This window comes from Patella vulgata, chromosome 2 (genome assembly GCF_932274485.2).
Source record: "Patella vulgata chromosome 2, xgPatVulg1.2, whole genome shotgun sequence".
Lineage (NCBI taxonomy): Eukaryota > Metazoa > Mollusca > Gastropoda > Patellidae > Patella > Patella vulgata.
This window is the reverse complement of record NC_065880.2, coordinates 8,481,453-8,499,191: the sequence shown is the minus strand read 5'-3', so window position 1 is coordinate 8,499,191 and position 17,739 is coordinate 8,481,453. Positions and strand designations below refer to the sequence as shown.

At 35.5% G+C, this 17,739-nt stretch overlaps 1 protein-coding gene across 6 annotated transcripts in view; it reads left to right on the top strand.

The window, feature by feature from the left end:
- Nucleotides 1-17,285, top strand: part of LOC126809968 (mitogen-activated protein kinase kinase kinase 7) — a 44,417-nt gene extending 27,132 nt beyond the window's left edge. For 4 of the 6 annotated variants that reach the window (XM_050534849.2, XM_050534851.2, XM_050534848.2 and 1 more), the window contains 7 exons: nt 2,353-2,421; nt 5,595-5,858; nt 8,297-8,367; nt 9,623-9,682; nt 11,017-11,072; nt 13,096-13,192; nt 15,242-17,285. In XM_050534849.2, coding sequence (XP_050390806.1) covers nt 2,353-2,421; nt 5,595-5,858; nt 8,297-8,367; nt 9,623-9,682; nt 11,017-11,072; nt 13,096-13,192; nt 15,242-15,322 — 698 coding nt within the window. In that variant the 3' untranslated portion in view covers nt 15,323-17,285. The remainder of the gene's footprint in view (nt 1-2,352; nt 2,422-5,594; nt 5,859-8,296; nt 8,368-9,622; nt 9,683-11,016; nt 11,073-13,095; nt 13,193-15,241) is intronic. The other 2 variants (XM_050534852.2, XM_050534850.2) reach the window with 1 other exon arrangement.
- Nucleotides 17,286-17,739: the final 454 nt, after the last annotated feature.

The window sequence follows — 17,739 nt, the reverse complement described above, 5'->3', positions numbered from 1 at the left end:
TGGCATTTAGTGATTGAGCATCACAACATAGGTCTTATGGCTTCTTTTTATGCGATTATAAATATTTCATTTTAGTTTACTAATTGTCATTTTTGTAGGCTAATGAAGAAGGGAATAACAATAAGAGAATACTTGTCGAAACGTCATGTATAACAAGTGATTGTATTCCATATAAATTGTGTTGTGTTTTTTTTAACATAAATCATGTTTAAATCTAATCCTGCGGGCATGTAGATTAATTTGGACTTACTGTTGTGTTCTATTGATTTTTTTTACAACAATATGCTTTAGATTTTATTTTTATTTATGTATTTCAGTTTCAAATATTTCTGTATGTTATATGGCATCTTTTTTTTTTCAGAATTGTTTTTTTGCAATTGTCATATTTTAAAAGCTTTTTGCAGAATTACTCTCCATGTCACATGACTTTACAATTGTTCGTAATATTTGGAGAGATAGGAATTTAATTACATGTAACATAGGGGCTATATTGACATCCTTTCACCGAACAATCCGAAACCATGAAATGGTCAACTGAATGCACATAGTGTTAATTATGAACCACATAATTCCCAAGTTTCTTTGAGAAGGCGATGTAGAATAGAACCCTATTCAGTTGCTTTCCTTAAAAAATATATTAGTTAAAATTCATGAATAAAGCCCCAGCAGAACTGTCTATAAAAACTAAGTTCAGTCCAATCAGTTAATGACCAATTAAATGATAATAGTGTTTGTCACAAGAATAGTCTTGACAAATTGACAAGAAACATGTTTTTTTTAATAACGACGTTTCGTAACACATACAGGTGACATTTTCAAGTTAATGATAAATCCATCTAGTCAGCCTATTTATGGATATTTATCATTAACTTGAAAACGTGACCTGTAAGTGTTACGAAACGTCCTTATTAAATAATAGAGAAGTAGTTATATCCATATATACCTTGTGTTATATGTTTTGTTATGAATGGCCCATGTCATCTAGTGTGATATACCTTTATATTGATTTCACGAATCATAAATTTCTTTTTAATTTTACTGTTGTTTATTAGATAATATTACGTTATAGAAATATCATGAATCTTAAATTAGTAGCCTGAATATCAAGAATTTCGACATTTCAATAAAATTGATATTGTGCATTCCTTTTGTAATATTTTAATATTTCAGTAGGAGGGTTGGATGGCTGAATGGTTAGCGTGCGCGCGCTGTATCATAAAGTCTGTCATTGAGTCGACTGGCGTGGTTTCGAATCCCCGGTTGTACGTGACAAGGAGTAGGGTCGCCTGTCCAACCTCGTGGGTTTTCTCCGGGTCCTCCAGTTTCCTCCCACAGCTAAAGACCCCTACGCACTTGTAAGCGAATTATGAAAATAAAAATTAAACCATATGTTAGTCCCGAAATGACCTAGTTTGTGTCGAGTGGACGTTAAACCCCATTTCTCTTTCTCTCTCTTTAATATTTCAGTAATATCTTGAATGTCAAAGTTCCATTGTTTCGTTTCAACCTGTCAAAAAACTTGATATATCTTCTACAATACTCAAAATCATCATGTGTTGGCGCAGTACACAGTATACATGCTGCGCCATAAATTGAACCATATGTTAGTCCCAAAATGACCTAGTTTGAGTGGACCCATTTCTCTTAAATGAGCTACTGACCCCTGTAACCCTGCCAATTAGTAACCACGGAATAGTATAAATAAAAAAGCTTGCCACGTGAGTCCAATCAGTCTGAAGAGAACAATACGAATGAAACTAGTCACTAACACCCTGGATAACCAGGTCTTCATAGCCACTCTTATATCTTATATTGAAAAATAAAGGCTGCTAATATAAGATCCATGAATTATAGAAATAGAAAAACAATCTGATTATAACACAGATCCTATTTCGTTTCGTTTTTTTATAGTTCAAAATTTTGTTTTACTTGTCTTTACTACACTAGGATCTGGGAGAGTTGTTATCATTGACGTATTCTGGCTGATGTGAGGGATAAGCCAATGAAACGGTCTGTTACGGCGAGTTCTTGGCCAACGGAACTGAGGGATTAGCCAATGAAACGGTCTGTTATGGCAAGCTTTTGGCCTTTTGGTGCACAGAACTGTGGGTAAACCAATAGAAACATCAACGCAGATTGATTAATCAATGTCTGACATCATATTGTCAAAAGTCACTCGTTTAACCCCGGACGTGAACTCCCACTAGAACTTATCAGATCTTCATGTAGTGTAGGCCATCGAAAGTATAAAAAAATGAAACGAAATATAGATCTGTATTTTAATCAGCAGATTGATAGAAAAATTGCTTATGTTTTATTGTGTATTTTAATTTACTGCATGGATGTAATCAGCTCTGAACAGATACCCATCTTGTGAAACACTCTTGCTTCCACAACCACAAGCTAGTTCTAATACACGAGGTAGAGCACCAATAACTGTACACTTTCTTGTTAATGATGGAAAATTAAAATGACATGTTTTCTTGGTTTAGATTGAAAGGATAAATAAAAAAATATGTGACGGCTGTTTTATTTTGCGTGGAATTTAGGACCATTTGGCAACTAAATAAAACATATATTTATTTAGAAATAATGTAAGGAAGTCAGGGAACCCATTTTCATATGTTTTTTAGATGGCAGCAGCACTTAGGGACAATAGCTAGTATACACCCCTTCCTGTGATCTCTGTTGAAGCCAAAAAATTGAAAGTAATAAGTCTTTCTCATATTAAAGGTCACCAGAAAAGGTTCATAATGTTTTGAAATAATGCAAGTAATTATGTCAACATATCCTTTCTATAAGTATACCACGACCCCAAATGTCAATAATCAATATTACCTGTGACAGGTAAATTTCAACATTAGTAATTTCCGCTGTTCTACGTGAGTAGTCGTAACTTTCTGTCAATAAACAAGCCGTGACGTCATTTTAGTCCTCCTGCTCATAGAAATATAGACACGAATATGAGCAGGACTCGGGTATAATGTTTGAAATATAAAAAAATGTTGTTTTTGATTTTCTCCACACAACAAAGTGTACAGTTTCGTAGATTATTTTCTTGTATTTTTTCTTAATTAGTCCAGACCTTGCCATAAGATGGAAGTATTCACTTGCCTTAGACTGAATTTGCTTAAATACAAGGCATTTGAAAGTGACTATCCACTCACCAGAGGCATGTCACAGAACACAAATTAGTGATTTTTTTTTAGAGGAATTCTGTAGTTGTTATCAAGAAATGATAGGATTATAAAAATATGATATTACTTTTTGACTTGAATTCTGTTCTCTTTCTCAAGCAATGATAAAATTGGCCAAATGGTTAGCATGTGCACAGAGTATCAAGCGAATTATTGAAAAAAAATTGAACCATGTGTTAGTCCCTAAATGACCTAGTTTGTGTCCAGTGGACATCAAACCCTCTCTCTCTCTCTCTCTCTCTCTCTTCTAACATTTCTTTATGACAAGGTCTGGTAATCTTTAAGCCTAGAGTAGAAATAATAAACCCAGTCTAGATCGTCTGGTACCTTATTTCCAGGCATTCTAGTATCTTATTTTAACCTACCTCAATATTTTATCTTCATTCCACATTCTATATAGATATATTCCTTTGACCACACATTTGGCAAGGTACAATGCTTAGTTGTTTGGATGGGACCAAAAAAATTGGTCTTGTGCACGTAACATCAAACCCTTGACAGTTGAAACTCAATGAGGCGTAGGTTGAAACGCTGTTGTTTGGGTAAAATTCTGCTCTTCTTTAGTCTCAAGCGTGTAGAAATCTAGGACGTTAAAACCCATTTTAGTTGATTTTCAATAAGAATAATTGTCAAGGAATTTGATGTGCTGCATAGGGGGGTTGGATGGCCGAATCGTTAGCGCGTGTGTGTTGTATCATAAGGTCTGTCATTAAGTCAACTGACGTGGTTTCGATTCCCCAGTTGTATGTGACAAGGTGTAGGATCCCCTGTCCAACCTTGTGAGTTTTCTCCGATTTCCTTCCACTGCTGAAGAAGACCTACACGCAAGTGAATTATTGAAATAAAATAGAACCATATGTTAGTCCCAAAATGACCTAGTTTGTGTCGAGTGGACGTTAAACCCCATTTCTCTCTCTCTCTCTGATAAGAATGTCCTAGAATTTAAATATTTGAAATAAAATTTTTTATAAAAGTTGGTATTGAGAATGGATGAGTTGTCAAAAAAAGAATATATCTCCATGTAGTGAACCTTTTTCTATCCACACATTTGTGCCCAGCTCTGGCTAAAGAATCCTCATGGGTTAAAAAATGAAAATTGAGTTATTGATATACTCAGGTTCTACATTTAACTCTGAAGAAAATAGGACATTAAACACAAAATTATCTATAAAAAAAATGACGAAGATTTGACTATTTTAACGTTGCAAGGTTGGAAATTTCAATTTCCTTCCCACCGCACTCCTATTCACTGTGCGGAAATACAATGCTGTGGGGGGGGGGCGGATGGCCGAGTGGTTAGCACTCGCGCTCTGTATCATACGGTCTGTCATTGAGTCAACTGGGTTTTCTCCGGGTCCTCCGGTTTCCTCCCACTGCTAAAGACCCCTACGTGCAAGCGAATTATTGAAATAAAATTGAACCATATGTTAGTCCCGAAATGACCTAGTTTGTGTCCAGTGGACGTTAAACCCCATTTCTCTCTCTCTCACAATGCTGTGTGACATACAGATTGTTTAGGGAGCTACATTGGCCAAAAAAAATTCTTCTGGATTTTCCGACGTGGTTTCCCCTTGTCAGTGGTGCAGGATGGGAGGGCTTGTCAAAGACAGCTCTTTAGTCATTCATATGTGACGAACAACCTAGGTGCCGTGTATACACTGTCGTGCACGTAAAAAATCCCTTGGCAGTTGGAATTCGATAGAAAAGTAGGCCATAGAGCTGCTGCCCAGGCAAAATTTCCCTCGTAGCACACTGTATGGCTTATACCTGACTTCATTAGCCCAGTTGGAGCAGAACAGTAGGACGTTAAACGCCATTTCATTTCATTTCATTCGGATTGTTTTGCCAGAGTGGATCTCATTTGTGTTTCTATAGCCACTTCTACATTCCACATGAATATCTTGCCTTATTTTAACCCGTCTTCCTTAGCTCGATTTATTAACAAAAGCAATCTTATTAAAACACAGATCCTATTTCGTTTCGTTTTTTATAGTTCAAGATTTTGTTTAATTGTCTTTACAACACTAGGATCTGGAAGAGTTTTTATCGTTGACATGTTATGGATGATGTGAGGGATTAGCCAATGAAACGGTCTGTTACAGCGAGCTTTTGGTGTGATGTGCATGGAACTGTGGGTAATCCACTAGAAACATCAATGCTAATTGCTTAATCAAATGTCTGACATCATAGGGTCAAAAGCCACTCGTATGATCTCTGATGCGACCTCCCAAAACAACTAGTCAGATCTTCATGTAGTGTAGGCAATCTAAAGTATAAAAAACGAAATATAGATGTGTATTTTAATCAGATTGATGGGAAAGCGAGATATTAAACCACATTTCATTTCATATCGTCTTATTTTTATTTACTCTTAAATAATGATTTACTTTTCTTCAGGTTATACTCACAAGCGTATTGGATCAGATGAAACGAATCGCGTATCAATACCCAGTTTTGGTGGTGGTATTGGTGGTGGTGGTGGGCCAGTACATCAAGTACGAACATATCCTAGTAATCTAAACCAGGCTGGTAACACACGGCAATCACCAGCACGCTCAGTATCTCATCAACCACAGACGTCTGATCATGGAGGAGTTAATAATTCGTCGGGGCATCGTCCAATACATATACAGACTTCTCCACAACCAGTTAAAGCAGGTGGTAAGTACTTCACCCCGTCAGACTAGGATGACGTCCTTACTGCGCTGTTGCGATCGTACGCTGACCAGAAAATGCACAAACGTGAACACAACGTGAGAAAATGACCCAAGAAATTACAAACCTGAAAAAAGTTGCGTTCCCACGTCTATCCAGGCAAGATGCTTAAAACAAACGCTGTGTCTCTGCGATCATTGGCGACTATGAAGACCAAGCACGATATCTGGCATTTCCACCACTCTTTTACCAAGCTTATGGCAATCTTGACAAGCTCTGAGTCCGTTTTCCATTTTCGTAGCAGCACAGTTAGTTTGCCACCCCGGTCTGAAGGTGGTAAGTAAGGTAATGTTGTAGTGCAAGGGCAAGGTATTTGAGGAGTTGGGCCATTGGACTGGAATGTTCCCGATTCAATTCCAGGGTGGACTTAGAACCTCTGTAAATTTTCAAGCTAGGCCTCCATTCGTTTTTTGTCCAGGGTGGTATAACTGACATTATCCCTGGTCAGGAATTTTGACATTCATATCCTGGCCCCCGAGTTCACAAAGCATTCTCAGACTTAAGCTAAGAATTTATTCAATTTTCAATCAGTCTTTATCAGAAATATCTTTGATCCACAAACACAAAACCTTGCACTTAGCTTCTTAATAGTTTTATTAAGGGCAATATTTTATTTTCTTTGATTGGCATTTAGTAATTGAACATATTAACACAATGTACAATTTTATGGCGAACAATTTTAAGTACATTCTGATCTGAAGTGTGAGAATGCTTTGTGAACTCGTGTTGGTCTGAGAAGAACTTTGGGGATTTTTCAAGCCTGGCCTTTACCTTTGCTAAGGTCAACTCTTGTACACATTGGCGTGTACGTAAAAGAACCCTTGACAGTTGAAAATAAAAAGAGTAGGCAGAAATGCTGCTGTCCATGCAAAATTCTTCCACTGGCATTGCACACAGGTACCGTACCATAGAAATAAAAAGCACTTTACGTTTGTGACAAAATTACCATAATATTGTGCTGACGAGGATGAAATATTAGAATTGGACGCCATTAATTTACACTAGAGTGGTTCACAACCTTTTTTTTTACCAACGGCACACCTTGGAACACAGGAAAAAATAGCGGCACACCTGGCTAAATAATATATGAAAAATAATTGAACTTTGCAAAATAAAAACATGGCAACTTATAGAAGGCATACAACCGTGGACACAGACTAGTCATAGGCACATAAAGTGACTCAAACTAAATAAAGAAAACACAGCTATTAACTTACCAGGCCCCGAGTTCACAAAGCATTCTCAGACTTAAGTTAAGAATTTACTCAAAATTGTTCGCCTTATTTTAACTAAAATATAGACCATTATAAAACTTTTGTTGTTATAATGTATCATATACATCAATAAGAAACTATGTGCAGAGTTTCGTGTTTCTGGAACAAAGATATATCTCATAAACAGTGATTGAAAGTTGAGTAAATTCTTAACTTAAGTCAGATAATGCTTTGTGAACTCAGGGCCCGTAGACACAAGTGAGTACTCAATTGGGATCGTGTGACTTTTTGCATTTTCTTAGTGTGCCGTTCAAAATTTCGTGGCACTCTAGGACGATCGTGTGACGCGGCACGCTGGTTGAGAATCACTGGTCTAGGGGGAGGGGAGCTTCAGAGGTATTCTGTGAACCAGACTTATTTCCTAATACAAATCATGACTGCGGAGTAAATTTCCAAATTGAGAAGCAGATCTCACCCAACTCTGACCATGTTTGTTTTACCAATGGCACTTTTAACCTCAGAAGAGTAGCTAAAAAAGTGATGAAACCCTAATGTTAAATTGTAGAGTTATGTCCCTTTGTATATAAATTCTCATCTTGTATGATTTTGTAATTTACTTCAAACATCACAGAATAACATATTTTACGTTGCAATTTTGTTGACACCCACGTTGATTTATGGTGGTATATTGTTGTTACACCTATCCGTTCATCTGTCCATCTTCACAATTTCTTGGAAACACTCTAGAGACTTTCCCTGGTTGTATGTGACAAGGAGTAGGGTCACCTGTCCAACCTCGTGGGTTTTCTCCGGGCCCTCTGGTTTCCTTCCACTGCTAAAGATCCCTACCCGAAAGCGAATTATTGAAATAAAATTGAACCATATATTAGTCCTGAAATGACCTAGTTTGTGTGGAGTGGACATTAAATCCAATCTCTCTCTCTCTCTCTCTCTCTCTCTCTCTCTCTCTCTCTTATGGATACACATTTACTGGATTTATTACAATGCAACGTTTTTAACCAGGATATTATAAAAAAAGTGAGAATATAGTTGTCAGAACGTTACATTGATTGTAATAAATTCAGTAATTGTTTATTCATAGAAAATTTGTAAAGGTAAGAATAATCTCAATACATCCACTGATTAATTTCATTATTGATTAATTTACAGGTGAGGCTAATGGGCAGGTATTTAGTAACATGATGAGCATGGTTTATTTATCACTGGATAATCCTCTACAGGTAAAATATATATATATATATACAACTGGCGGTAGTTTTCACTTTGATGTCCATAGCAGTTATATCTCCTAACAACCTGTCATGACATCATCATAGGTTGATATATTCGTTCATATCAACCGCTGATGACGTCATGACAGGTTGATATTTCATATCAACCGCTAATGACATCATCTCAGGTCAATCTATTCGGCACGTGATTACTTCGGTAATTTTCGCTATTTGGCGGAAACTATCGAGCAATTATCCAATCGTTGTTGCCTTTTAATGGAAGAACCCATTAAATTTAAGGGTGAAATGGCGTTGTATATGACGGATATAAACCTACTCTCCCTCGGATTGATATGGTAGAGAACGCTCGGGTAGGTTAATATCCTATACATAGCTTATTGTTAAGCACCTGCTCCAACCTCAGTAACATGTTCGCTTTACACTGTTTTTCTTTGTAAGGTCTTTTTTTTACATGTTTTGGCTGCGAAAAGATTGGTTTAATACAATTGTAATGGGACTCACTGTAACCCAGGTATCATTTAATCTTGTGTACTAAGCACCAATTTCTTTCACTTTTGCTTAATATCAAGTTTTTGTTTAAAAATATGTATATATTATTTAAAATCACCAAGAATCATCTAATTTGTACTTGTGTCCAGTTTAAAGCTGACCATTCAGTTTTAATAATGAGTATCCAATTTACTAGTGTTTAATTTCTCTATCACTGTTAAAAAATAAACAACCCAATTGATTATTGATGTATAATGATTAATTTTTGAACAGTGGTCAGGAAATTAAATACTTGTAAATTGGACACTCATTGGAATATATTTTCGTTTACATCGTCACCAAGGTCATTGTCGTCTTTACGTAAACAAAAGATAGACCACTGGAAACTGCGTGGCAGTGTATTAATGGTTGTATATCTGATAGTTGAATAGTTATTACAGTAGAGAAAATAATGTTCGTGATTCTCTATTTGATGGCCACATGAGCATGTTGGGTTATCACTGATATTAGTAAGGAATTTATAAAAGTTTAAATTACTTTTGTTGTTATGAATCCTGCAATGGATTAGTTGGTACTGACGTTCGCCGAAATGGTAAAAATGTCAGTGGGGAGTACCCTCTACCCCCCCCCCCCCCCCCCCCCCCCCCCGCTACTCTCACACACACTTTATCACCCAATTTGCATCTGTGACACTCTTTCTTTTTGGCATTTTCTTGCATTACTATAACTTCATTTCATTTGTTGATATTTTCAGCCCTTGGCCCCTTTTCCAGAGAACGTGGAATCAATGGCGATATATGACGAACATTGTAATGTAAGTTGTTTTATGTTTTACTCGACTACAATTTAGCTTTAGGAGACCTATTGAACAATCTGATTAACACACAGATCCTATTTCGTTTCATTTTTATAGTTCAAAAATTTCATTTTACTTGTCTTTACTACACTAGGATCTGGAAGAGTTGTTATCATTGACATGTTCTGGATGATGTGAGGGTTTAGCTAATGAAACGGTCTGTTACAGTGAGCTTTTGGCATGTGGTGCACGGAACAGTGGGTAATCCACTAGAAACATCAATGCTGATTGGGTAATCAAATGTCTGACATCATAGGATCAAAAGTCGCTCGTATGACCCCTGACGTTACCTATCACTACAACTTATCAGATCTTCATGTAGTGAGGCCATCAAAAGTATAAAAAAACGAAACAAAATATAGATCTGATGTGTATTTTTGTCAGATTGTCTATTGAACTAATTTTAGACTTATTTTAAAACAACATAGCTGACAAGGAAAGTGTGTAGCCGGGCAATCGATGCTGCCAATGGTATATATATATGTTAATCTTAATTTTAATATAGGTTTCGGCTAGGTTATTCACATTGGGTCACCTGACATTTATAGGTACTAAATATACCTATTAACAGGTGTATAAACCCAATATAGATTACTGACATTACCTATAAATATACCTTGAAATGTATTTATATATCTACTTTGTGGTGTTGAACAGGTTGTTTTCCAGGTATAATTTGTTCACACACTTGTACTCAAATTGTGCTCAGATATAGCAGATTTATTTTATAACTATTTACAGGGGTGTTGGGGGTGGTTGGCCGAATGGTTAGCGCGCACGCATCAGATCATAAGGTCTGTCATTGAGTCAACTGGCGTGGTTTCGTTGTACGTGACAAGGTATAGGGTCGCCTGTCCAACTTTGTGGTTTTTCTCCGGGTTCTCTGGTTTCCACCCACTACTAAAGACCCCTACATCCATGCGAATTATTGAAATAAAATTGAACCATATGTTAGTCCCGAAATGACCTAGTTTGTGTCGAGTGCAGGTATCTCTCTCTCTCTCTCTCTCTCTCTCTGTGACAAGGTCTTAACTAGTAGGAGGACTCAATGACAGACCTTATGATGCAACAGGCATGCGCTAACCATTCGCCCATCAGACCCCCCTCATTGATGGGAAGGTTAAGATGGAAATGAAATGAAATGGGGTTTAATGTCCTACTTTTTTTTTTTGGCCAACATTGTGAGTGAACCCGAGATCTCCTGGTTAGTGAGCTAGCATTTTTACACACTGAGCCACTGCAGCGCCAAGGTTAAGATGGTTCAAGATAAAACACATTTTCTTGTTTTTCAGTTAATGCAGGAATATTTACGTGAAAGAACAGAAATGGCTCTACTCATACAACGAAAGTAAGATATCTTTTATATTATTATTAGATTGTCACTCTTAAAGATACATTATATCAGCTGACATCAAATATTATATTATTTGTGAGTGACAGTAAGCGACCACCGTGGCTCAAAAAACAAAACGAAATAGGACCTGTATTTGAATCTGATTGTGTGAGTGATAATGATTAACCAACCATACTTATATTCTGTAGCCTTCGGTGGCCTACGCTACATGAAGATCTGACCATTTGTACTTAAGGTCACGTCAGGGGTCGTACGAGCGGCTTTTGACCCTATGACGTCAGGAGTCTACGAGCGGGTTTTGACCCTATGACTTCAGACATTTGATTAATCAATCAGCGTTGATGTTTCTAGTGGTTTACCCACAGTTTGTGCATCGCATGCCAAGAACTTGCTGTAACAGACCGTTTCAATGGCTAATCCCTCACTTCAACCAGAATGCCAGTAATATAACAACGCTTTCAGATCCTGGTGTAGTAATGACAAGTAAAACAAAATTTTGAATTATAAAAAATGAAACGAAATAGGATCTGTGTTTTAATCAGATTGTATCTACAATAATATTTGACAAACTAATCCAACTTTGATTGCTTAATTTTAGCAGATTTATCCCCAAGACAAAAAAAATAAAAAATGGTTCCTGAGTTATTGTTACACTACTTTAAACACTTCCCCAGACACAGTTCAAACAATCCACCTGTATAATCTAGTCTCAAGGACAGCTAATCATAATTAAAGATTAGTAGACAAATTATCCAGTACTTGAAATAAGTGTAACACTGGATGAGAGTGATAGGATTTAAAGTAGCGAGGCGAGACGTAAGAATAAACAACGATTTGTTGACATGAGACCAATCGTATTGGAGTAAGGATGTTTGCCCAAATAAGGCTGCTATTTAAGATCCTAGTTAATCGGCCTCAAGCATGCTCGATGCCTTTATATAAAGCTTAATTCTTCTGTCTATTTAACTCTTGTTGTGTCTGCTTCGAGTAATAAGTCTGCCAACCTCAACTCACATTTTTCTTTTTCCTTCTTAATGTGCTGGAATTCACCTGCTGCCAAAAAATAAATGAAATGAAATGGGTTTTAATGGCCTACTGTTCTGTACGACTGGGCTAATAAAATCCTTGAGTGGCATTTAGTGATTGAGCATATTAAAAAACACAACACAATTTATATGGAAAACAATCACTGGTTTATACACAATTTATATGGAAAACAATCACTGGTTTATACATACACATATAGCACGACATTTCGACAAGTATTCTCTAATCGTTATCAAGTACAGGTCTTCAAAACAAATTCCCTCAGTACATGGACTTCAAAAATATTCCCTCAGTACATGGACTTCAAAACAGATTCCCTCAGTATATGTACTTCAAAACAAATTCCCTAAGTATGTGCACTCCAAAATAAATTCCCCCAATACATGGACTTCAAAACAAATTTCTTCAGTAGTTCATTGATTTCAGACAAATTCCCTTGGTGCATAGACTTCAAAACTTTTTGTTTGAATTTGAAGACCACTTGCTAAAATTTGTTGCTATGACAGATATATTATATCTGCCTTCAAATCAGAGAGGGAATCGCGTGGCTAAGTGGGTAAGACACTGGCTCGCTAGCCTGGAGGTTGGGTGTTAGATCCCTGCATTGGCCGAGAAAGTTCATCCAGATTTTCCGGCGTGGTTCTCCCTTGTCAGTGATGCAGGACGGAGGGGCTGACAAGGAAAGCTGTCTAGTCGTTCGGATGGACGAAAAACTGACGTCCTGTGTACACATTGGCGTGCACGTAAAAGATCCCTTGACAGATGGAATTCGATATAAGAGTAGGCCGTAGTGCCGCTGCCCGGGCAAAATTCCCTCATAGCACACTGTATGGCGTATGCCAGTCTTCATTAGCCCAGTTCGGAGCAAAACAGTAGTACGTTAAACCCCATTTCATTTCATTTTATTTTAAATCAGAGAAATATGGGAGGGAGATGTTTAGTTATATAAAAGTTTTTTTGAATATTTTAGACATGAGTTGACAAAACAGTTTGAAAGAGAAGAGAGATTGAATCAACAGAGTAGTGGTCGTGTTGCTAACGAATATGCTAGATTATCCACAGAAAATGTAAGTACTTGTACAGTTTTAGTAATGATTTCCGGCTAATCGTGGAGGCACATCTGTCAAAATTAAAAAACTTTGAAAATATTACTAACGGTTGGTTAACTTTTTTAATTCTTTCTAAAATCACTTGTACTAAAAGTACTTGTACAGTTTTAGTAAGGATCTCCGGCTAATCGTGGAGGCACATCTGTCAAAATTAAAAAAACTTTGAAAATATGACCAACGGTTGGTTAACTTTATTAATTCTTTCTAAAATCACTTGTACTAAAAGTACTTGTACAGTTTTAGTAATGATCTCTGGCTAATCGTGGAGGCACATCTGTCAAAATTAAAAAAACTTTGAAAATATGACCAACGGTTGGTTAACTTTATTAATTCTTTCTAAAATCACTTGTACTAAAAGTACTTGTACAGTTTTAGTAATGATCTCTGGCTAATCGTGGAGGCACATCTGTCAAAATTAAAAAAACTTTGAAAATATGACCAACGGTTGGTTAACTTTATTAATTCTTTCTAAAATCACTTGTACTAAAAGTACTTGTACAGTTTTAGTAATGATCTCTGGCTAATCGTCGAGGAACATCTGTCAAAATTAAAACTTCATAAATATGACTAACGGTTGGTTAACTTTATTGATTCTTTCTAAAAATCACCTAGGTATCATTTCATCTTACCCAAATTTCTTTCACATTCATTCAATATCAAATCTTTGTTTAAAAAATTCATAAACATCCTATAAAAAATCATTGTGTCCAGTTTAAAACATAACATTTATTTTGGAAATAATTGTTTAATTTATAAGTGTTTAATTTCTTGATCACTGTTAAAATATAAACAACCCAATTGATTATTGATGTGTAATGATTAAACATAATTATGCTAAAGCTAAATCTGTCTATTTCAGGTCTTTCTTTAGGCCTGAAATATTATCTAAATTATTAATTAGACATTAACCGGTTAAGCGTGACGTCTTTAAAACGTTCACTTCCCCCTATTGTGTAATTAATTTGATGAAGTGACGAAGGACTATGTACTATGTTTTAAGAATAGGTTGGGAAAAAATACCTGCAAGGCATTATATTACGCCCTACACACAGTGAGTGGCAGTTGTCCAGGACGTTATATAATGACCTACGCACTAAACGGGTTAATTAACTTATCCAGATCATGATCAAATCGTTACCCTGCGATATTAACTGGATTTGAATACATTTTGGATGAAATAACTGTAAAAATGCATCATTGAGATTTTGTTTATTATCATAATAATGGTAGTAAAGCTAATCGAGGCTAGCCTAAAATTGACTCGCTAATATCTTGGTTCACAGTGGAGCAATTTGACTGAAATAATCGTACGGGCAATGTGCCAAGTGTAACTAGTTAAAATATTGAATCCGAGTGACACATTTCATTGCAAGCACGTGTATTTTAAGTTGTTTAAGTTTAATGGTCTTGAGCTTAAGACATTGCGTAATATATTGTAATATATACATTCGGGCCTCACGGTCCTCTTGTTGTTACAATATATTACTTAAAGATCATTATGGGAGATAAGATAAAGAGATGGCAGTTCTTGCTATAATAGTTAAAAACTAGATAGTGTAAAGGTAATTTGCTGAAAATTTCAGTCAAATTGATCCACTATGAGCCGAGAAAGAAGCGGGTGAAATTTTTGCATAGTCTCGGTCATCATTACTAAAATCATTTATATAAACAGCATAGTCTCGATTATCCACTTTTTCTAATTTAATTATCAACGGTCGTTAGCGGCATATAGGAATCTAATCCAGCCAACATCGAAGGCTAGCCTTGACATCGAGAGTTTATTATGGTCTGGATAAGTTAATTAATGTCTAATTGATAATTTAGATAACATTTCAGGCCTAAAGAAAGACTTGTAATAAACAGATTTTGCTCTTGCATAATGCATGTTTAATGTCTCGCTCTTGACCATTGAACAATACATATAACATTTAGGGTCTATTGAAAGATCTACATTAGGTAGATTTAGCTCATAAATAATATATTTTTAAATGCTGTGTTTATTTTCAGGAAAGCTTAGTAACAGCCCATCGAGAACTGACACGAGAAGTTACCAACCTAAGACAACAGAAGAGAACAGCTGTACATTGATTATGGACCAGTTGGGCTTGATGGCTTCACCCTGACCATAATACTAACTTGTTAAATACTGTAAACTTTGTTACTTTTAAGGGCATAAAATATTTTAGTGTTATTAATTACTGGTCCTACTGATTACCTCCAACAGCGGCATAACTATTTCAACAATTTGTCCGACATAAAGAACTTTTAAAATTTTGAATAAATAGATAATTTTGTTATTAAAGATCCATTTGCTGATGAAAATAAAGGGAAATAATTTGTACATAGGCCTAATAATGTTAAGCTTAATAGTTTATACATAGGCCTAATGATGTTAAGCTAAATAGTTTGTACATAGGCCTAATATTCTTAAACTTGATATTTTTTACATAGGCCTAATGATTTTAGGCTTAATAGTTTTTACATATGCCTAATAATAGGTTTTACGTAGCCTAATAATAGTTTTTACGTAGCCTAATAACATTAAGCTTAATAGTTTGTACATAGCCCGAATACTGTTAAGCTTAATAGTTTTTAAAAAGGCCTAATGATTGTTTTACATAGGCTTAATGATTTTAGGCTTAATAGTTTTTACGTAGGCCTAATGATGTTAGGCTTAATATTATTTTTTACGTAGGCCTAATAACTTTAAGCCTCATAATGTTTGTACATAACTTTAAGCCTAATAATGTTAGTACATAACTTTAAGCCTAATAATGTTTGAACATAACTTTAAGCCTAATAATGTTTGAACATAACTTTAAGCCTAATAATGTTTGAACATAAATTTAAATCTAATAATGTTTGTATATAACTTTAAGTGTAATAATGTTTGGTGGGAGATTAACGAGATATATTTTTAAAGTATTAATTAGAGAAAAGTCACTTACTAACCTTTAGTTAGGATCTTCTGCTTTTCTTCTAAACAAATTTATTTCATTAAATAAAATTTAACATATTGATGAGAAGACTTTTTTTTAACGGCTGTTTTAAACTCTCTCTCTCTCTCTCTCTCTAGTGGATTTAATAAATACAAGATTTAGAATTTCATCCGCCATCTCTCTCTCTCTCTCTCTCTCTCTCTCTCTCAAAATTTGTTCTTTAAGAAAGCATTCACTTTGTGACTGTTGTCTTCAGGTCTTAGACTGGTGAGTTAGCTTATGCATGGATATAAATAGACTGTTATTATTATTATTATTATAATTTGGTGCACAAAGGGAAACAGAAGAGAGAGAGAGAGAGGTTTGTGTTTAACTTACTGACAACCATACTGCTAATTTTTGAAGTTGTGTTTTGTTTTTTTTTATAGTTAGATATACTGATTATGTAATAATGGTTTATAATTACAAATAACTGGAAGAAGCATTATTATGTAAGATTTAGATAAAGAGCTTGTCGTTCTTGCTATAATATTTAAAAAATAGTTCATGAAGAATGAAGATTTTGAAAATATCAGTGAAATTACTATACTCTGATCTTAGTTATCTTTGTTTCAAGGCAGTGGTTCTCAACCTTTTTTTGCCAGCGGCACACCTTGGAATACATGAAAACATAGTGGCACACCTGGATAAATATATATGAAAAATATTTGAGTTTTGCAAAAAAACCCAAAACATGGTAAGTCAGACGGCATATAGCCATAGACAGAGACTAGTCATAGACGCATAGAAAGACTCAAATTGAATAAAGAACTTATCGGTCGGCACACTAAGGAAAATCTCGCGGCACACTGGTTGAGAATCACTGCTTCAAGGTTCAACAAGAATAGCATACTCTGCTCTCGATTTTCCATATTTGCATTAACCAATTAAATAGCACTGGTGATCTAACCCAATTAATATCCAAGGCACCAGATGGTCTAGAGAGTTGATTATGGAATTAATGTATATATAATAATTTAAATCACATTTGAAATCAGGAATTAAGAGCTTGAATAGGCAGATTTAGCTCTTACATAATGCATGGTTAATTAATAAACAGAGTATTTAGTGATGCCATGTTGGTTAGATTTAGTTTGTAAATATTGTACAGTGTTGTATAAAGCTATAAAATTAATAAAAAAAAAAATCCAAAAAATACCCTAGTATTTTCCTACTCTTTACTGATGGATTGTCCATAGTCATTACATTTTACTGATAGTCTGATAAACTGTCCACAATCATTACATTTTACTGATAAACTGTCCACACTGAGGTGATATTGCAGACAATCAATAATAATAATAATCGTCTTGTATAGGGGGATGGTTACTGCATGCGCGTTGTATCATAAGGTCTGTCATTGAGTCATCTGGCGTGGTTTCGATTCCCTGATTGTAGGTGACAGGGAGTAGGGTCGCCTGTCCAACCCCGTAGGTTTTCGCAGGGTTCCCCGGTTTCCTCCCACTGCTAAAGACCCCTAAGCCCAAGCGAATTATTGAAATAAATTTGAACCATATGTTAATCCCG